Raw genomic sequence first — 21,851 nt, forward strand, 5'->3', positions numbered from 1 at the left:
TGTGGAGAGGTTGTAGGGGAAAAAAGAAATAAAAACAGGCAAGAAATACAGGAGAGGTGTGTTAAAGGCAGATATAGAAAGGCACTCTGTTGTTTACAGTTGATTACTGCTGGTTTGGGTTGCTTTTACTTCAGTAAAGTATAGTGTTTCTTCAGGGTTCCAAAGCATTCTCCAGAAAACCATTAAAGGAACTAGTCTGATTTTGTGAACGAAACACAGGAAATAAAGCAATCCAAAACAAGTGGCAAATAAATACATTTTGTGCCACATCCCCAAAAGCTCTTCCTGCAGCTCAGACAGCCGGGGGTGGAACGCAGTAGGGCCTTTCCGTTCCTGCATTATCCTACACACGTATTTTAGCAGCCACCTTATCAGGCCGCCAGGCCCGGCTGCCACAGGGGGCCCAGAGACGTGGTACGCGCTCAGAGGGAAGCAGGCCTCTTCCCCACAGGTCTGCACGTTGTTACAGAGCAGCTCTGAGCAGCAGGAGAACCGAGATCCGACCAAAGGTGAGGAATAACTTTTTGTTTTTTAACGGTGGGGGCACGAAGGGCTTTAACAGAGCAGCCTTAACAGAGCAGCCGGCAGCTCAGGCACGGCAGCCAAGGCCACAGCAGCCCACAGCAGCCCAGCTGCTCTGCTGCCCACAGTGAGGGACTTTTCTCAGCGGTCAGGCTGGAGGGCTGACAGCCTCTGTCAGGCCGGGGCTCAGTAAAGCTCTGCCCGCTCTCGTGCTGCCACCTGCAGCCTTCCCCCTCACGAACGCAGCGGCCAACGGCTGCGAGAGCCGTTACCCCGAGCAGGGCGCTGAGGAACGGCGGCACCTCACGGCGCCTCACGGCACGGCGGCTCAGGTATAAGGCGGCCGCAGGCCTCGCCCCGCAGCAGGACACGGCGGCCCGCTCCCCGCGGCAGAGCCGTACCTGAGAGAGCTCGCACCGCACGGCACGGCCCCAACAGCCCCAGGAAGCGCTGCCTGCGCCGGCACAGCGCCGCCATGCTGCACGCAGAGACAGCTCCGCGCCCGGACAGGACCCTGCGGGGCGGCCGAGCAGCGCCTGAGCGGACGGAGGAGGCGGCGGGTGGGTGAGCGGCACAGGGGGCGGGGGAGCAAAGGGAGGCGGCTCTTCCCGCCCTCCGAGCAGCCGCTGTGGAGCGGTCAGAGGCGGGATAGCCGGCTCCGATCAGGAAGGCCTGGCTCGGGGCTCGAGCCGCCTATAGCGATAAATGTCACCGCAGCTGCATCATCTTGAGAGAAAGAAGCGTTCCCGTCCGCTCAGGGACAGGCAGCCAGGGGGCAGCGCCGCTCCGGGCAGAGCCGAGGGAACGTGGCCCAGCCCTTCGCTGAGGCGGGCTCCTCCCGTGGGCTCCTCCCGCAGGCTCCAGCTGCACTAGGGACACCCTTGTCCAGCACAACAGCGGTAGGAAGACCCGACTCGAAGCTCGAGGTGTTCACATAGCGATCACTTGTGCTCTTCAGGTCAGTGCGTGTGAAGCTGTTTGTGCTGTTGGGTTTAGACACTACCCTGAAGCCAACTGGGCAGAGTTGAGCACACGCTCATTACGCAGCATTTGGTTCAGATGTGTAAAATCAAGGGTAGAATTGAATCACCCCAAACACAAAGCTAGTTTTTATGAAGAAATGTTCCTTCATCTTATCTCGATGATAAAAGTAGGCCTTAGATACAGCAGAGCTGTTGATTTAAAAAGTGCTACCTCCAAACATCAACATCAGAGGAAATTTAGGAAAGAAATGCTGATAAATTTTGAGTGCTGCTTCTAAACTGTCGAGGAAAAGGATCTTGGCCAAATGCTCTGTATAACAGCCCGTCATATGCTCGCATTCCTGCTTGTTTTAGAGCTCAGAGTCTCCGTGAACCACAGCCTGCACAGCAGTGGTCAGATTCTAGCTCCTTTCAGACGTTTATCTCTTCCCAAGCACATCCTTTCATTTCTAGCTTGAGTGTGAGTCAGCTGCTGCCATTTGGCATCCATAAGGCATCTAGGAAACAGAACTATCCATAGCTGCTGCTTACTGCTGACAGTATACAGAATAGTCTGACTGCTGGTATTACCTGGTACATTCTAGACCATAACTTTCCTGGCCCTCTTTCTTCTCTGTTAGTTGTTTCTTATGTTACATTTCTCCGGGCGGTTTCCTGATTCATACATGAACAGTGCTTCCTTTCTCAGTATTCCTCTTTGCATGTTTCTCAGCAAGAGGAACTAATCTGCCTGTGGAAAACAGCGAATGCACATAAAAGCAAATCCCTCCTGCTATTCTGAAAATGCAAGCTCAAGAGTTTTCTTCTGCTCCGTGTTTCACATGATCTTTGGGGCTTGTGATGTGCTCACTCTCCTGTCTTCTTTTGTGGCAGCTTTCAAAAAAGTCTTTGGCCAAAGTTATTAGAAGGAGGGAATGCTATTTGTTGCTGTGCCAGGCATGGATTTACTGGGGAAGCTTTAGCTCCGTGCTTGGCGCAGTGGGGATAACACTGCCACAACGCACCATGTGACTGCAGCCATATCGCGTCCCTTAGAGGCTGCGAGGTGTGATCATGAGCAAGTCCAGTCAGGTTTGTGGAGACAGGTCTGAGCTCATCTCTGCAGCGCTCTGAGCAAGTCTCTCTGAGCAAGACAGTCATTCTTACCTGCTGTGTTCATGTGTTGCTACATGTTTGCTCCACCCATGCTCCTAGCCTGAAGAATATTATTCAGCTCAAAGCTAAAAGTTCTTTAGAAGTGTTGCCATGGGACACTATTCAATCTGGTGAGTTCCGGCACTAATTTATGCTGTGAAGCAGAGCATGTGCTGTTATCGCTCACTAGTTCACAGCTAGCTAGTGCTATTTTAAAGACATCTCCAAAGAAAGCTGCATGGTTACTGGGCCAGGTCAGTACACAGAATACATTGTACTGTTTTAAGCTCTTTTCACCACAGCCCATCAGCAAGGGAAATTCTCAGTTCAAATGAGCTGTGGGTGGCATCGTGGATTTTGCAGAGACAACCTGTCATGTTTTTCAAGCTACCTTTGGCCAGACGGGGAACTCCTGTTGGTGGAGCTGTAGAGCACCACTGCTTGTTTCATTCTTTGTTCTGCTTGATGTCTGGATTATAAGGACATATTTGTTGAGCTAAAGCTCTGTTATGCGTGGAAGGGACGCTTCAAAGTTATTCTGTATCGACACCAGGTGCTGTGCTATTTTGCAGGGTCTCAACTATGTTCTGTTTAGTGTTACTGGAAGCGCCTTGATCCTCGCTTATTTCTTAGCTGTGTAAATGTTTATTCACTTCATCAGCTTCCTATTACTTTTCTGTTGTTGTGATCTGGACTATAATATATTGATTACCCTTCCTTCCGTAACAGCTGTTAAGCAATTTGCTATGTGTATCTCCCCTCCCCTTCAGCTGCACTCTATATTTAACCCACATGCTTGCGGCTTGTTTCTATAACTTCTGCGCTGGCCATACGTGCCACGTCCCAGCTGAAAAAAGAATTAAATCCCTTGGGCCAAATTCAGTCCTGGAGTTGCTTGATTGAATGCAGCACATTTACACTGAGCGCAGATTTGGCTCATACCTGACTCTGTCAGCATTGGCTGTGCTGTAACTAAGTAACGAGAACACTGTCAGCGAGAGGAGACAGATAGCTTGATAGCTTTCTGTGAGATTATTAGAGCACTGAGCACCTTTAAGGAGTGCAGAAATCTGTGAAAGGAGGAGTTGGGAAAAAGGACACCGCTCCTTTTAGAGGCTGTGTAACAGAGCTGATAAGCTATTCCTCTGATGTGATTGAACGTGACTGAATACTGCGGGCTCGTGGACTCTTATTCTATAAAGCACACATCAGAACAGCACAGGAAAAGATTGGAGGGAACAGCTTCTGCTGTGCTGAGAAAGGTACTTCTTTATATTTTTCTGTTTCTCAGACTTGGCATGATTTGTTATGTTAGATAATACCACTATCTTAAACTGTGCTGAATGTGAAAGCAGCAGCATTTTCCACGCTTTGACTGGTATTCATTGTCAGGCAGCCGGCTTTCACAGAGAAAGAGTAGGACATATTTGTGTGTAATGCATTTCTACTGCATTGCAAAGCTCAATAGTTGAAATTGAGGAGATGAGATAACCCCACCTAAACTGGAAAAGTAATTTATGGCTGTAAGTTTGTTAGAATTTGCTACTCATCTGTACTCGAGAAAAAGCTGAATGCAAGTCAAGCTTCAGTTTGTTAATGATTGCCTACAAATAGCTGCTTTTATAAATGTGGCACCGCAGCTGTATTTTATGGAGTTTTCATTTTCAACCAGGAATTCTATTGCAGCAGAATGTCTCTGAAGAAGTATAATGACAAAAGCTCGTACTTCTGCTTGCTAGTCCTGTTGCTGCTTAGAGAGTATCTCTGCTGCCCTTCAAGGGCACCCCTTACCTTCTGTTCTTTAAAAAGCAAACTCGTACTCACCCTGTTAGCTGTGTGTTCTGGTGATCTTTATAAACAGCTGTAACGATTTCTGCACATGAGCTTAGTGCTTACTCAGCCATGGACTCCTCTAACAAAGCCCTCAGCTCAGATTCAAAATCTCCTGCATTTGCACAGCATTGCAGTATTTACGTGCAGAGGAAAAATTACCTGGTGTACAGCTTTAGTTTGCTAAAGAGCTTAACCACGTTAACACTGCAAACAATTTTCTTGTCACTCAAGCTGAACAATACTTCTTAGCAGCCTGGAGTTGGTATCGTGTTTGTCTCTGCCAGTCCCACATGTTCTGCTTTCCTTCAGGATTCCTGGAATTAGAAGTGATGAGGAATTTTCTGAAAAAACCTAATTTTGGCAGTGCTCATCGAAACCAGCACTTACTGTGTGAGGCCATTCCTACCAGTTTTGCTAAAACTTTCAGGAGGGATTCCTCAAAAAGCAACTTCTAGATAAAACAGGAGAAACTCTACATCCACTCCAGCTATTTTCCTCGGGAGGGCATTCCAACAGGATTTGAAGCAGGCTGCTTCTTTATATGCAGTGCTTTGGTTACCTGCTGTGCTGTGGCAGATCTTACCTTGCTTGGTCTGTTAGAGCAGTTTATGTTCATAGAGGTAAACCTTCAGTTCAGCAGCAATTTCCTTCTTGTTCTTTCAGTGAACATCTTTGCACCACATTTCCATTGTTCACTCTCTGGCTCAAAGAGCAGCTTGTGCAGGGCAGAAAGCTGTGCTGGGAGAGACAGATTTGCAGTAGATTAGCTTGGAGCCTTGGATGCAGGTCAGGGCCACACAGTGGAGATTTGGGTTACTAGGTCTTTGTGACACAAAGAGAAAGCATGATATCAGTCTGTTACAGGTAATTAATCTTGGGGCAAAAGTTTGGTCTTTTCTCCTTCAGCCTTTTCTCTCTACTGCCATTTTTAGGGTAGAATCATTCAAAACAAGCTTGTTTCATCTCCCTGGGGAACATGAAAACCCCAACTGGAAAACTTTTTCTGGGTCAGGCTTTGATGTGCTGACAGGGCAGAGCACTCTGAACTTCTCAGTTCGTTGCCTCCCAGGTGGATCTGTGCAGTTTATCTAAGCTGTCCTCATCAGCTGCCTCCAGGCACGGGTGCATGTAGTACAAACACATCTAGAGTGAGAGAGCACAAAATGGAGTGAGGGAGCACAAAAAAAGTGCTTTTGCTGTAAATGCAAAAGAACCTTACATTCATAGAAGTCTGAATTTTTGGTAGCTAAGATGCAGTAGTTTGAAAAAGCCTAAGAAGAGAGAGAACTTGGGTTTAATGCAAGAAATACTTAGTGAAAATTATATGAAATATGTTCAGCTTGCTTTTGTGATGTCAGTGGAAAATCTGTCTGATGCCCAGACTGAGTTTCCATTGAGGCACAAGCTTTTTGCATTTGGCATTATTGTGAATATTCTTCACAGTGTTACACTCAGTTGAGAACAAATAAACAATAATGAATAAGAGGTAAAAAGATTATTTTTTTTACTTGTAGAAGTTCTAAAATACGAAGCTGTTCAATAATTTTCCCTGCAGCTACACAACATGGTGTGTTTGGCAGAAGTTAGTTGAAACTTTCTGATCAAAATACTCTGCCCTTCATGCTCTGGAAAAAGATCAAGAAAAACAAAATGTCACAAAGCAGAACTTGCCTCCGTCAACAGAGCTTAGGACAGAGTCAGGAATTGTGACCCAGTGGTGGCACAGCACAGACCTGCTGAGTCTGCTGCAGGGAAACAGACGTGCTTCCAAATGTGCATAGAAATGTGCCAACTCTGTTTTCTAAAGTGCTTCTTAAACAGCTAACACAGCCTTACTAATAGGCAAATCCTCCACTTTAATGCATGTGATACCTAAAAGCATAATTTCAGCATGAGCTTTAAAAGGTTTGAATTTAAACATCCTGAAAAATGTTTTCAACCTTTTTCTGTAGGGAGGGGGTACAATGCCTCCTTCACACCGACGTGTGTAGGAGGGCTTAGTCTTAATTTATATGGCCTTTATAGAACACCTCTAGAAAACTCTTTGTTATTACAGACTTTGCAGCAGCATCTCTGCGAGTAGCTCAGGCCTCACTGTCCCCAGGCGCTTCGCTATTGTACTCCATTTCTATTACCATCAACATGATCAGGCTGATGGAGCGATTCTTCTGTGGGGAAAAAGGGAAAGGGTATAAATTACCAAGCACTCCCCGTTCACCAGGTTGTGTGAGCTAATCAAGTCTAAATTAGATTCCAAACCCCTCAGCATCAGAATGTTGAAGTACTGTCTGGATTCTTGGAGATTCATAATGAACTCTTGAACAACCAACTAGTACTTGATGGTTAGATCAAATGCATGAAAAATGAAGGCATTGTTGAATGTAACATCATCTTTCCTCAGAGGCCTAATGAGTAAGCAGGCTGGGATCACACATGCAAAGTATTTGAGGAAGTCTTTGTTTCTACATTTTTGATTTTCATAAACTCAAGACTAGTGATTTCATATAGCTGTTGGCTAGCTCAGTATCCTAGAATGGGCCCTTCTAGCTAACACATATAAGATCACTTTGTTTTTCCAAAGCAAGGACTTCTCTGGTATAAATTCATTCACAATTTTCTTCACAATATTTCCATTAACATTAACTTTCTTATGGCAGCAATGATGTAGCAAGGAAAGCATTGTAAAGGAAAGCATTAGTATTGGTGACTATTTGAAATAAATACATTCAGCTGCTCCAAATGATGCTCACAGTGTAACTAAGATAGTAAATGGGTGAACAAACATCAGCTGTATTGTATGCTGAGCACATCTCCATAGCAACTCAGTCAGCTTCTGAACTCAAAATGCATTCTGCACCATGACTCAAAATTGAATGCAGTGGAATGGATTTTCCCATGTGTTGTGTGTGTGCTGGATCCTACTACAGAACAGAGGTCTGACCACCCATAACATTTAGGACTTCTGTGCGGCAATTCTAGGGGAAGTGAGAACAAGTATGTCACAGTCCTTAGTTTGGCACCCTTTGAAAGGCTAAATCAAAACCTGAAGAACACTTACTCACCAGATCCTTTGTTCTCTGGCTCCTGCATGCAAATAAATGTAACTTCCTTTATGCTGGCTTGTCTGAAATCCATCAATAAACGGCTTTGATGGGATTTGTTGCTTGAAATGTGCAGGGTGACATGAATCCCATCTGCTGAGCTTTATGTTCAGATGTCCTGAACTCACAAACAGAAACTCACGCACACCACCCATGCTATGCACACAGACACTTGCAGCCAGTGATGAATTTCAGGGGGAGAACTGGCACAGTCCCATCAGGTAATTTCAGCTGGCCCATCGAAGTAATAGAATGTAGCCTTTTGGTACATCTCTTGAATTTCATGAGCCTAGACTCTTCTCTGATTAAGGGATTTAGCTTGACATTTTTATAACCAGCATCTCTGATATACAAATATATATATATATACTTCTCCCCCCCAAAAAAGTGTCAGATTGATGGTTCATGTCAAAAGTTTCCTGACTCAGAAAGGCTCCCATCTTCTGCAAACCACCCCTCCTGGCTCCCTCTGCCGCAGACCCCAAAGGAGGGAGGCAGATGAATTCCTTCAGAAATGTGCAGCTCAGCTTTTCTGCAGAGCATGCAAGGAGGGCAGGTGCTGGCAAGGAGGTCTGCATGCCCATTAATAACTTGACCTGGGGACTGATTTCAAACAGAACAGTACCTGTGTCCAGTGCCTGCTGATCCTTGGCTCAACATTAAAGAGTGAAAAGTTTCATATTTTCTTAACAATGCTTAGAAGTTTGCCAGTGTTCAGAAATCAGTGACGTGAGATCACATGCAGAATCTAATTAAGATCTTAAATCCTTTAAAAACTAGTTAGAACAGATTCAATGCAGAGAGGCTTCTCATGCAGTGGCATGCTTGGAGCCAGGACTGAGCAGCTGTGTGGGGGAGGGACCAGAGCATTAAATAAAGCTACTTGTTGTCTGCCTGTAAAATCGGCTTCTAAAGGCAGTGCCGCAGAGCACCATCCATTACCAAGTGACAGAGAGGGATTTCCAGCAACTCAGTACGATATCATAATTATATGGTGTGTGCTGCTGTGTAACATGGTGGGTCGTGCATGATTTGGGTTAACATTTATAAGAAATTATAGTTCTCTCATGGACCACCTTAACTCTGGGCTTTTTTTTTTTTTTCTTTTCCCTCTTTCTTTGCAGATGCTGGAGAGCTCTTCAGTCCTTTTGTTCATTGTCTTCGTTCTGCTTTTCATTTCCTTGCTCTTCGTGGTAATCATCAGGAAAAATGGCACTGCTGCCCTGGTCTGGCATGAAATAATCAAGGAGAAAATAACCAATTTCATCATGAATCAGAGCAAAGAACAGAGGATTTTAAATTTTGTGCTGCAGAACGCAGTCCGAGGGGACCCCTGTAGTGTGATGGAAACTATAGATAAATACTGCTCTGAGAAAGAGTGGGCCATGAATGTGGGCGATGAAAAAGGTAATTGAAGCAGGGATCAGCACTTGAAAGATGCTTCAAGACTAACAGAACACAGAACATCTTTCTGTATTCTCACCGTCACTCCTCTCTGCTGCAAAAAAATCCCACCACAGCCTCGTGGTCAGTGGAGTAGCTCTGTAAACATTAATGCATGCTTGTGCAAACATCTTAAGGAGGAGGATCTAGGGAGTAATCCAGGAAGTCATAGGATCCAATGTAGTTTTGTGCATTGTGTACAAGCGTGTAAGAAGAGGGTGACGAGATGGAAGAAATGTAGAGTTACGTTGTGTCTGAGGTACCATAAAGGCTGGCGCTGAGGCACAATTACACTGAGCACTTTCAGATACTAAAAGATAGTGGATCTGAAAGAAAAAAAAAAAAAGCAAAAAAGCAACACAAAAATGAACAAACAAAATTGGGAAGTATTTTAAACTGAGAGTTTAGTATCTGCAAACATAAGTTAATGTTGAAGGGAGAGTTCTAGCCATGTAATACACAAATGCAGCTATCAGATGTTGTTGCTACTGAGCAAGTAAGTCATCTCTTTCTTGTTTCCTAAGGGAAATTATATGGACAAAAGAGTTCTTTTTCTTAGCTGCAGGAAAATTACAGTCTATTCCAAAAGCTGTGATGGCAAAATGTTAACATGTTCACTTGTGAGTTAGACACAAAAGTACCTCTTTTTTTTTTTTGCTCGGTCTGGGATTTGCTCGGTCTGGGATTAACGTAACTAAAGGAGTACAACTGTAAGCACTGTAACAGAAATGCTTCTCTGTAAGGGGTACATTTAGTGAAACTAGCTCCTCTGCATAGTGGGTGGTGTGGTTATGGCTACACAGCAGTGTGCAGTGGCTGAGTAGGAATTCTCAGAAATATGAACATTTAAAATGTTAAAAGTTTGCATTTTGAATCTTCAGATGTCCATTTTGTCTGAAGTTAACCTGTTCACATTTTTTTCAGGTGTAATTCTGGACAAGACAGTGGAAGAGGTTAATCCTAAAGTTGCACTGGAGCTGGGAACATACTGTGGCTACTCAGCTGTTAGGATTGCTCGGCTGCTGAAAGCAGGCGCTCGTCTTCTCACTGTGGAGTTCAATCCAGAATTTGCTGCTATAGCTAAACAGATGATTGAGTTTGCTGGAGTACAAGATAAGGTACGTACCATGTGTCCATAGGAAACAGTACATAAAGAGTGGGACTTCATCCACAGAACTAATATTAATTGGTTTAAATTTGTTAGTCTACTTGAGAAGGAAGTACAGCTTCATAAGCAAAGCTCATGGTGACTATAAGAACATGGGCCTGGAAACAGACTCCTGAATCCATTTTTTCATTTAGTATAGTCACAAGGCATCAGCACCACACACAGTCCTTATCATAAAATTATCAACCACTGTTGGAAAACTTGCAAGATTTACTGCCATTACTGAATATTAGACTGCCCACAGACCACTCCTCTTGATAATCAGGAACCTTTCTACAATTTCTTTTAATTCAATTTTTATCTATTTATTCAGACATTTTGTTTTCCTTTACTGTAATATCAACAGCTCCTAAATTCAGTTCTGTGCCTGATCTCTCACAGAAGTGCAACTAAACACTTCAGAATATTACATCTCAAAAGCTAGATTACTGATTTTCTGTATAAAAATACAAGGTTCAGACCAGCATCAAGAGAACTAAACTACAGCCTATTGTTTTACAAAAGTTAACAGAAAAAAATTCATTATGTGAACATACTTCAGAAAAGATACATTTGCCCAAATCTAACTGGTTACAGTACACTTACATATGCACCTAAAGTTTGCATAGTGTGAGATGTCTCAACACATCTTATACAGTTGGCTGAGATGCAGGTATTTACAGTCTGTAATCCATCTCAGCCCCAGGCAGATAGCTACAGCAGATCACAGGATTCACACCCAGAAGTGTCACTCTATCAGCCAGCCAACCAACTTCAACAGAGATGATAAAACTACTAGAAATAAATCCCACCTTGAAGATGAGATCTTCAGAGGTGTTTCGTAACTTCTTGATGAGAGCCTTAAATAATAGTGGCATCTAAAATTGCATTTCTCTCCATCTAATTTAATCATCTGATGAACTATGAATCATATGCCAGACAGTTCTCCTTACTATTTTTCTTCCACTTACAGCATATGGCACTTGTTTAACAGATCAACGTGCAGCAATTTCTTTCAGTTTAACAGTATTTACTCCAATAAACCTGTAAGGAAGGTACAACAGGCTCTGTCCTTCCTCCTTTCCTGGCTGTATTTTTATTTTCTACTCCTGTTTGAACTTCATAATTCAACTGAGATGCAACTAAGAAAAGTAATAGAGTAGTTCAAAAGTATGTTTAACTACAAGCAGGATCATTGATGTCTGGCCACAATTTAAAATGAGCTAGAGGCGTGTTCTTAATGGTTTGCAATTCATCAGATGATTTGCATTTCAGGTAAAACTCCTTGAAGGCCCTTCAGAGGTAATTATCCCCCAGCTGAAAAAAAAATATGAAGTCGATACTCTGGATTTTGTCTTTGTGGACCACTGGAAAGACAGATACACACCAGATACCATCCTGCTTCAGGTCAGTTTGCACAATTCCAGTCCTAAAAGTAAGGTACCAAGTGCCTACATGTCTATGAGGCCTATATTCTAACTGAAGTACCTTCTCTGTAAAATGAAGAATGATAGTCAAAATAGCAATTGTATGAAAAAGGAGGATTTGGGGGACAGGACCCTAAACTTTTATCTGGGCCAATCTCACATAACACAGCTCAGAACTTGCCAAATACTGTTGAGTCATTTTATTTCACAAAAAAATGGGTCTTCATTAGAAGCCCCAACTGGGGAGGGGTGCAGGGACTGGAACCCGCACTCTGGAGAATATCTGCATGGTCACTAAATGAAACACGTCATCCAAAAACATGCTGGTCACAGGAGCAGGTAAGACTCGGGACCTGTATGCATATTGCTGCTCTACTTTTACCTCTATAATTTCCTCAGTACACCTTTTTCTCCCTAATTATTTGTTTTTAAAGCAACCTTAAGAAGAACAGTAGACTGCTCTGAAAAGCACTTGCAAGGGAAGTTCTCCCGAACTTTATCTGCAGCCCAAATGTGGAAAAACTGTGTTCTTTCCAACACCCTATAGCCATTATTGTTACAAAACAAGTTGTAACAGCAGCAGGCATTGATAGGTAACACTGGAAGTAAGGTAACCGCATACTAGAGTACTTATGTACATACTAGAGTACTGATGTTAAAGATGTTTTCAAGCATTAAACTAAGATTCATATTTGTATTTATCAACACAGCATACACAGACTCTCCTAGCTTTGGCACTGCAGACTGATACAATTTTCTAGAACTGTTTATTTGGATAGAAGTGCCATTTTTCAGTTACTTTCTTCACAAATACTTACTTTTAAAAGCTGCTTCTTACATTGAGAACTCACCATTTTCTTGTCTGATCCCCGCCTAAGGCTTACAAAAATATTTTCTCATCCAGGCTCTCGTTTTTTAATTTCATTCCTGTTTTCCTGATAGCTGTTCACAAAGGAAATGTGGCGTTATGAGCAGGCAGTATTGAATTTACCAGTACCTGAAGAAACTGTTCCTCTTTTCAGTTATTTTGTATCCAGAGAATGTTTTCTTTTAAACCAGTTGTGCAATTATAACTGAGGTCTTTCCACTGGTAAGAGACAGCTTCGCCCTTATCAGAGCTTAACCTCCATAACACAACCAGAACAAACAGTTCACCTCCAAATCTGTGATTTGTCTGGTGCATCTGCAAGAAAAAGTTGCTTTGCTTAAAAACTCAGAAAATTCAGAGGAGGAAGAAAAAATAGCCACTTTTTCTCAGATGTTAAAAACTTTCTAACTCTCAATTTTAGAATCTATTTCAAATGGCCTCGTCAGCATTCCTCTTCATGCTCACCTAGAAAAGCCTGATGCAAACATAATCTGAAATCCTGGTGACCAGTGGGAAGTACAGCATGTGACTTGCAGGCTTCTGTGAGTTGCAGGCCAGAGGATGTTTGCCTAAATATTGCAAGATAATTACGTCTTGTGGAAAGTTGTCAAAGGGATCTTTCATGTGCACAAATCCTGCTTCACACCCAGCTCCTGAACAAAGCAGCAGAAAACTGTACAAGGTGAAAGGAAAGCAAGCTCAGAACATCTCATCTATTCTGTAAGCATAGTTGGAGTTTTACTAGGACAATCCAATGCAGACTGGTAAATGCCAATCTCTCAGATGACCTTAAGAGCCACTACAACATTTTACTGCTATATTAAAAAAAAGGTGTCAAACTTTAGGCATGAAAGCCAAAACAAAACCCTCTTATTAATCATGTAGATGTGTTTGGAGACGATACAAGCAGCAAACTGCACTCCTCCACTGCACTTGATTTGTCATTTCAAAACCCAAATGACCCAGCATAATCAGCATCTCTATAATGTTCCACCAGTTGTGTTAGCAGAAGTAAATCAGAATGTTAAATGTGACAATGAAGGACTGGCTAGAGAGTTGTTCAGCTACTCCTATGTCTTTTCTTCCTCCCCTCCAAATCAAAGGATTTTTAATGCATTCACATTAACATGACATGGTTAATACAAAAGCAAATTGTGTTCAAGCCAGTGTCAGCTTAACAGCCACCATGAAGCAGTTTCTCTTCTTTTTAGGAATGCAGCTTGCTGCGGAAGGGCTCAGTTCTTCTGGCTGACAATATCATCTTCCCAGGAGCTCCTGAGTTTGTTAAATATATTCGCAACAACCCCCGTTTCCAATGCAGTACCTACCCATCTCATCTGGAATATATGAAAGTGCAGGATGCTATGGAGAAGGCTGTGTTTTTGGGATAAAGACAGCCATTAATACTCAGTCTTTGTTTCTAATGACATAAACGTAACTACACAGGTTAACCTGACTGCGCTTTACGTTTTGCTGTTTGTATTTTGGAGCTTATCATCTAGTGGGAATCATTTTATACCAGGCGGAAACCAAGACTTGGATTAAGCAAGGCATCCACTTAAAGGCCCGTTCCACTGCTTCACATTATTCAGGAAACCCAAGGTGATCAACATATTGTCAAACAACACAGGCTGTTATTTTGAGCTCAAACCTGAACAACCACAGTTGGTAGGATGAGAGTAACATGAAAAAAGTCACTCAATTCCTAAGAACTTACGTTCTAAAGCTAAACTATCTTCCATTCTCAAGCATGAAAAAAGCATGCATGTTGCAAGAGAAGAACTTTACAGAAACCCTGATTATGCTAAATTGTTATGCTGCTTCGACCAGTGAAGGTTCTTATAATGTCAGATGCATTTTGGCATTGTAGCAAATGTTAATTATCTCCTTGCTGAAGAAAAGGGCAAATACTGAAAGAAGAAAAAGTTGCACAGTGATGGGAAGGGTAACAGAACTATGCATAAAACAAAGAAAAAAATGATTATATCTGCACATGGAGATAATTGAAGAAGTGAGCAGATTAAAACAAACACAACAGACAGATAACAAAAAGCAGGTTCTTTCTAACAGAATACCAGAATGACAAAATCACTGAGATCTTGAGAAAATACATCCCTTCATTACATTTACTCATTCCTTTCTTATATTGTATATACATAGCGTGTGCATTTGAGACGCAGGCCAAGCTGTTTACTCTGAAGTGCTGTGTAAGTTCAGTGAGAATGGGTTTTTACCAAGTGGGTCCTGCACACCTTGTTTAATCTATTAGTTGTAGTTAGCACTGAATTTCAAGGTTTATTAATGAGAAAATTTACAAAACCAATCATGAGTCTCTTAACTCACCCAAACAATAGAAAAATCCACTGTCGTTTCTTTCTATGACCTGCTGTGATTATATAATGAGCCCATGGTTGCTTTTATGAATAAAAATTAAAAAAACAATAGAGAAGACAAGTGGCTTCCTCTGTTTTCCATGGATTCTGCACTACACTTGGGATTTCCAGCCTTGGAACAACCACAGAAATGCTAAACAGTTCAAAATCAGGGGAAACATCTTTCTTCTCATTTTCATCAGTGATTCAGACTTGTTATCAGTTTCTTCCTTTTACAGCTCACCTTTCTAATGTGGTATCTGCTCCAGCCTGGGTGCTACAGAAAATCCATTCTGAGGACACGAGTAATGAACAATGCAGAAAATTTTACCCCATAGTATAATAGAAAAAATGTAACAGGTGAGGGTGACACAGTTCAAACTCCCTTAGAAGCAGCTTGCTATACTTGCACACTAAACATTGTGTCTGCTTGTACAGCTCAGTTGATGATCCCATTGTAAAACAACTTCCCACTGTAACAGACCACTCACCATCAGCCTGTACCACAATGAGGTTCTGCCACTGCTCTTTAATTACACAGAGATCTTCACAGTAAGACATGAGGAAGAGTGCGGTAAGGACAGAATGTTCTCCCAAGACACTGTTGAAACCTGAAACAGATGAGGGCTGTGATATTTCCTGCCCGTTGTTACCAGGTTAACCTTTCACCTGCAGGACATGCTGCTTCCATTTGCCCAACCTGTGATAAGCTGAAAATGAAATCACTTTGACAGCTATAAAAGGTCAGTTGTAGAAACAACATGTTTGTTTCAGCTCAGTATCTTACCTACATCATCTGCTATTCACTGTCATACTAGTGCAGCCAGAGGAAAAAAAAATAAATCAGGTTCCTCATTTCAGTACAATATGGATGATACTTTGGAACAAGATGCTAAGCTCAGGAGCTCACATCTTACCACAGCACATTTGAAAATAGATCCTCCTGCCAGAAGAACAGAATCTGGAGATGACTTGACAAAATTCCTGGGGCTGCGCGCATTGTACCTGAAATAAGGAGGGAATGTGAGCTGAAGATGACCTAACCAGTGCTGTCAGCAAGCATCCACAAGCAAATGGATAAAATTATATATATAAAATTGTACAAATTTTACAACCAAATTGGGAAAGGTTAAATGGCTTCTCAAATGGAAAAGACAACAGCAATTTATGCTTGTGGTCCCAATTGTGCAGTTCTCTGAGCAGTGATTGAGATGCCTTCCTCAAAGAAACAAGCTTGTACATTAAAAAGGGTTAAAAAAAAAGCATGACCCACAGTCCAAAGCCCTTAGAGGACTTTGTGCTACAACTAGAGCATATGGCAATAAATCAAACATTTCCAGGTGTACCAGTTTAAAGGATATTGCAATTGCCCTCGTTACTGCTGACCTTTTACTAACACAGAGCGCTGACCTGAGCTAATGTTGAATAATTCCCTGCCTCAGAAAACTGCTGTTGCAAAGCCAAAAGAATATTTGAGATATCTGATATAACAAAATGATAACCAATGGCGCATATATTCTTTCCAGGCATGGTTTATTGAAAACACACCAAATTGTTATCCTACATACCTGGTTTCTAACAAGCATTCTACTTGTCTGCATTATGGAAAGATCCTATGATAATAATACATTCTGTCACGGTAACATTTGTTCCATGAAAAGCATAATCCACCTTTTTTCTTCTCCATTCTGGTAAAATCAAACCATTCTAAGTGTTTCAATTTATAGTACAGTGTAAATACAATGCAAAACCCCACCAGTCTAAACTACAGAGAGAATGTTGAGCAGTATTACAGAAAACACATTGTTGATTTATTTTTCTTTTTTTATTCTCCTACCATGAAAATTTTAAGGCACATGATAGTTACAAACACATTAGCTACTAATTACCAGTAAGCTTCTTAGTCTAGTTACTTTGTTTTTCTTAAAAGTAAGAACCAGATTGGCAGGCCTTGTAGTATCTGCACTATCTTCCTCCTCATTTGCAAATGGACTTCCTAACATCCTACCCCGATGTAAAACTTAAGACAGAATAAAAGAGGTTCGTAACAACTTTCCTTTAAATGCACTACATTAGTTACTGTACCAATAAATCAGAGGATTTCTCTGACAAAAATAAGGAAACACCAGATTTTATGGGCATTAAAACAAAAACACCGCGAGAAACTATGCCTACATAAACACCTTCAAAAACCGTGAGAGTGTAACCCAACTCCAACAGCACTAAACATCTGGCTGAACTTACTGGCACACTATAGTTTACACTGAGTGGGCAGCTAGTCAGAAGGGACTGTAACCAGTCGATAATGTGGCTTCTGAAGCTTTAATTACTCCAAGTGTTAAAAATGTGCCCCTTTCTCGTAAGTAGCTGAGCCTATAAGCTCAACTTTAAGGCAAGTAACAGAAAGTAACTCACCAGCTTCAAGCTAACAAAACCACTATAGGAGTGAGAACTGCTTTGCCCAGCATGAACCAACATACTAGACATCATCACTGAAAACTATTCCTCTGAGTTGGCAAGAGCTTACTAATTGGCTCTAACAAACATGCCACCCCCACTTCCTTAAAGCATCACTTAATAAGTCAGTTCCTAGTGCCCAAGTCAATACCTTTTATGAAGTCTTGGCAAAAGAGACAAGATTCACTTTCCTTTTATATACATTTAGAATCTGTGGGTCTGAGTGCACAAGTGTAGAACCAGGTCACCCAGGTGTTCTGCCCATAAGACTTCTGGCTGCCCGAGCTGCTCCCTGGGGAACATTTCAAGCTGGCAACCATCTTTGATTTGTCAGGTTACACTTACGACTAAATTGCTTTTTAGCTGCAACACAGAAACAAAATATCCTTACGTCTTGCCTTTCTGCTGGATGCTGCACAAACAGAATCACATAATCCTTGGAGTTGGAAGGATTAATCACTCATCCACTCAACAGCCCAACCTGATGCTTATCTGGCAGTCCTGACACACAATGTTAAGTGGCCCCATCAGTGTTGTTTCTTGGCTTCCAGTTTTGTTTAACTTCCACAGCCTACTGAATATGCCTGGGCGGTGAGCAAGCCATCTCCCTGGGATGAAAGTACAGCAGTTAGTTGCCATCAGAAATCTCTTCCATCCCTGTTACCTCAGCCCTTAATGGGCCATCAAATTGCTTCCTCCTCTTTACTGGGAGTCTTGCAACACCCATCTTTTCCTTCCACAACCATCCCTCCCACTTAAATTTCTGCAGGTATAAATCTCTTCTACCCCAGCTCTTTGCAGACAGACTGCCTCCAGTTTTCACAGTGGAACGAACAGGAAAAGAGGAGGTCACATACCTGAGCCCTAAAAAGCACTGCCTGCCTCTGTGCAGGAGCCTCTAGACCAAACTGCAGCATTAGTTACACACACTGCCACTTTCCCTTCTTAACGTACTGTCCCTGCTGCCAAAACAAACTCAACGATTACAGGTTTATTTACCCACATAGCTCAACCAGCCCAGTCACACTTGCATCAACAAGGAGAGATGTAAGGGCAGGTGTGGACACACATCCCACCAAAGCATTCCAGAAGTTAGCGTGTGGCCAGAGATTAAAAGGACACTGGATAAACCACCAAACTAAGTTTAAAGTATCTTGTGAGAGATTTTGGCTTGTGAGCTGATAGAGATAGTACAAGGCAATAGTCTCATATGCAAGTCATTCCCGATCCATTTTCTTTCCTCATTATCAGCTTGGTGAGAAGAAAAAATAAATAAACAGAGTAATGTAAATGATGCATTATTGGTTATTGCTACATACCTAGGAATTCATCATTACTGTAAGGCATGGGAAGGGCAAAATTAAGATGTCATTTCCTAGGAGGACGTCTTGGCACGTGGACTTGGTATTTCACCTCTTACATACTACCTTTGCTTTTTTTGTTGCAATAAACCATGTTCTCAGCTCTAAACCACCGGGGCTGCCAAGAACACTTTATCCTGGGGAAAAGGAAGAAGAACAGTTTGCTACAATGAGCCTGGGCAGCCAATTCCATCTAACCTGACAGGGAGGTCTGCTTGACAGAGGATGCAGTATAAATATGAAAAGGTCTTTAAGGGGGATAGTTGGATAGGATCTGGATTTGCTTCTCAAGTTTTCCTTAGTGTTTTTAGTTTGATTCACTAACAACAGAGACAAAAATAGATACCCATATAGATTCTGAGTGTCCTTGGTGTGCCCCATTGAGAGCCATATGATACCTGGCACAGGAGGTCATGGACATAACTGGCCCCTAGTCATATCACTCCCCCTTTCCTGCAGTTTTCTCTGTTAACCTCTTGCTGGCTTTGAAATATTTGTACAACAACTAAATCACAAAGTCTTAGCAGAGACTCAACAGTCAGGTCTTTATTTTAAATGAACTTTTGCTCAGACTCCTTTGGTAAGTATATGGTTTGAAGTAGATCAGGGACAGACTGACAGCATGGCCCTTTTCTTACACTGTTCTAATTAGCTACAAAGCAGGTTCCATTGCTAATTGCTGAACGTTTTTAAAAAAATCCTTTCATATACAAAAAGAATACACCAAGTACATAACCAAAAGTGATATAAAACGTTTCTGTGTAGCTTGGTTAAAAGGGTCTCTGCGTATTGGCAGAACAAGTATGAAAAGAGCACCATTGATATAATATACAGTCAGACTATGTATCTGGTTTCATTGCCGCACTATGTCTACACACAGAGACACTGCCTCCGACACAGATGTTGATAATCACAGATGCATCTCTGCTTCCCTTGATCTGCTGAGCATCTTTGGTCCAACAGGACTCTCATGCAGGTGAAAACCCCACAGATATATATTTGCTATCTTAATTTGCTCTGAGCAACTTCACCTTCTCTATGATCCAGAAGTGACTACTGCAATGTACATAGAAGATGAGGGTCATAAGGGAGAAGGGTGAAGGAGCACATGTATCATCCAAACCACTGACAGCTTCTGGCATCAGTCTTTTTCCCTGAATCAACAAATGCTTCCCTCTCCTGCAAACTACTTTACATGGTTTTATTAACCTATCCTTTGCACAACAATATATATATAGATATATAGATTTATTTATTTATATATATGTATTCATGTCAATTTTTAATATACTCATGGAGATAGAAAGCTCTCGGTACTTGCTTTTTTTGTGTGTTTTTAAATTTTTTTTAAATTTTTTTTTCTTTTTTCTTTTTTTAACAAAAACTTCTGACGTTTACTCTTACAGTAATATTTTGGGTGAGGCAAGGGCGTTGGATATTTCCCCTTTTTAATTATAAAGGAAATGGCAGGCACTGAAAACCCCAAATGACATTTGCTAGGCTCAAAAATGTGCTTTCCAGTCACACCATTTTAGGAGCTTATTTAGAATGAAATGTGGCAACCAAACAAAATCAGCAAAAGCCTTCTGATACTACTGGTGAGATATTTGGTTCCTATGCTCTTCCGCTGCCCTCCCTCGACCAATGCCTGGAGAAAAACCAGTGATCCAAAGTCACTTAGTTTATGGCATTATCAGATCTGTATATGCAGTGTATGTTCTCTGTTCTCACAAGGTAAAAATTCTGCCTTATCCAGAGCACACCATGGCATCTAAGAGGAGAGCGTTTGTACACGGATGATTTTCGTACCACCTAAAATATGTAACCTCAAAACAAAATCAAGGGAACGCAGAAATGATGATGATTTTAAAAATGTCTCATCTGTTCCCTTTATGGCATTTTCCATCAGGATCTACAACCCCAAGCAAACACGGATCCAACAGTGATAAATTTACCAGCAAATATAAATGACAGACTCACCTAAAATGTATAGTATGTTCAAAATAAGACATCCTGCTTCTATTTCTTCCAATGTGTTAGCAGCTACAGCAAAAGAAATTGTTAATTGTCATCAATGCAACACTGGTACAATTAAAATATAAAAGCTCCTTACTGCAAACTTTGAGATTAAGAAAATAAAAAGCCAGCCAACTCCATTTCTCAGCACACATTTCTGAACTGGGGACACTAAAACCTTCATGTGGAAATAAAAGCAGAGCCATTACAGAATTCAAAAGGCAGAAGTACTGTACATCAGATTATAATGATAATATAGCACTGTGATTGATATAGCTTACTCTAAAAGCAGATTTATACAGCTTGCATTGATTCTGTTATTTACTCTCCAGTTCATTTGACCAGCATTTAGTATTTTTTTGTTCTGTATTTTCTTTCTTTCTTCACTGAAATTCAATAAACCCACTCAACATTCCTGCAATTCCTGCTGAAATAACAAAGAAAACCTCAACATTTTCCAAAACGCTTTAAAAATGTTAAGATTCACAGCTCAAAATAAACCCCCCAAAACAAAAAGAAAACAATGGGACCCAAACCATAAAAGTGCTATTATCTTCATGACTACACCTACGGTATCATTTCAAATACTCTGCAGTTCACTGTCCTCTTTGCTGCTGCATGACCTTCACTTCTCATTCTTGGCACCTTTCACACGTAAGAGTCACCTAAGAATGCAGCCAGTCAGATGGAACTTGGATTCTCTTTTCTTGCTTGCTTTATTCTTGCAGGAGTGGGAGGGAGCAGGAGGCGGCTGTGTCTGGTGGGAATGTAACTGACTGAAAAAGCAAACTGTCTTGCTGTAAGGCATGGTGCTCTGGGGTTGGCAATGGCAGTCAGTTGTGTTTTCTCCCTGCATTCTCTTAGAATCCGCAGCCTTGTCAGTGATGCAGCGCCCTCCAGATCGGAATGGCAGTGGTGACTGATGAAATCCTCTGTGTCAATTCAATGTTTTTTTCTCCCCCTCAATTAAAAAAAAATGTGGTTGAACTCTAGCCCTGCAAAATAAAGCCAGAACTGATTAATACCAGCAAGCGACATGGCATAGGTGGTGATCTCCATCACCTAGTGGTAGAACAATGAACGGACATCCCAATCTATCCCCGATACATGGGTCTGTGGAAAGGTCTGACTTGGAGAAAAGTGAACACAAACTTCATTCATAGTCCCACCCATATGCATTCACTGTC

General features: G+C 41.8%; 3 protein-coding genes and 1 long non-coding RNA gene across 28 annotated transcripts in view; 1 reads left to right on the forward strand and 3 right to left on the reverse strand.

Moving 5' to 3' along the window:
* TXNRD2 (thioredoxin reductase 2) overlaps positions 1-1,477 on the reverse strand; it is a 29,769-nt gene extending 28,292 nt beyond the window's left edge. The window contains exon 1 of one of the 2 annotated variants that reach the window (XR_004309053.1): positions 924-1,110. Coding sequence is in view for 1 of the 2 variants with exons in the window: in XM_015877613.2 (XP_015733099.2) it covers positions 924-999 (76 nt within the window). In the remaining variant the exon portion in view is untranslated. Of the gene's footprint in view, positions 1-923 lie in introns of both variants that reach the window. The other variant, XM_015877613.2, reaches the window with a different exon arrangement.
* Positions 322-14,909, forward strand: COMT (catechol-O-methyltransferase). Of its 4 annotated transcripts, none has more exons than XM_015877618.1 (5): positions 322-509; positions 8,698-8,980; positions 9,941-10,134; positions 11,439-11,570; positions 13,670-14,909. In XM_015877618.1, the coding sequence occupies exons 2-5, from the start codon at positions 8,698-8,700 to the stop codon at positions 13,847-13,849; spliced, it is 789 nt and encodes a 262-aa protein (XP_015733104.1). In that variant the 5' UTR covers positions 322-509; the 3' UTR covers positions 13,850-14,909. The 4 variants fall into 4 exon arrangements, with proteins under 4 accessions (XP_015733104.1, XP_015733105.1, XP_015733102.1 ...); XM_015877619.1 differs by lacking the exon at positions 322-509 and adding an exon at positions 1,000-1,082; XM_015877616.2 differs by lacking the exon at positions 322-509 and adding an exon at positions 1,373-1,480.
* LOC116654125 lies at positions 8,744-13,028 on the reverse strand. Its single transcript, XR_004309058.1, has 2 exons — positions 12,924-13,028; positions 8,744-12,773 (listed from the first exon to the last, which is right to left on the reverse strand). It is a non-coding gene; the product is annotated as an uncharacterized LOC116654125 (long non-coding RNA).
* A 1,437-nt stretch (positions 14,910-16,346) lies between the features above and the next one.
* The window catches only part of ARVCF (ARVCF delta catenin family member), a 151,998-nt gene continuing 146,493 nt past the window's right edge, over positions 16,347-21,851 (reverse strand). For all 21 annotated transcript variants that reach the window (XM_015877596.2, XM_015877593.2, XM_015877590.2 and 18 more), the window contains one exon: positions 16,347-21,659. Coding sequence is in view for 1 of the 21 variants with exons in the window: in XM_015877601.2 (XP_015733087.1) it covers positions 21,654-21,659 (6 nt within the window). In the remaining 20 variants the exon portion in view is untranslated. The remainder of the gene's footprint in view (positions 21,660-21,851) is intronic.

This window comes from Coturnix japonica, chromosome 15, assembly GCF_001577835.2.
Source record: "Coturnix japonica isolate 7356 chromosome 15, Coturnix japonica 2.1, whole genome shotgun sequence".
Taxonomy (NCBI): Eukaryota; Metazoa; Chordata; class Aves; order Galliformes; family Phasianidae; genus Coturnix; species Coturnix japonica.

Coding starts and splice junctions, on each gene's coding strand:
- COMT (XM_015877618.1), top strand. CDS start 8,698: ATGCTGGAGAGCTCTTCAGTCCTTTTGTTCATTGTCTTCGTTCTGCTT. Junction 8,981..9,940: donor GAATGTGGGCGATGAAAAAG/GTAATTGAAGCA, acceptor CATTTTTTTCAG/GTGTAATTCTGGACAAGACA. Junction 11,571..13,669: donor CAGATACCATCCTGCTTCAG/GTCAGTTTGCAC, acceptor TCTTCTTTTTAG/GAATGCAGCTTGCTGCGGAA.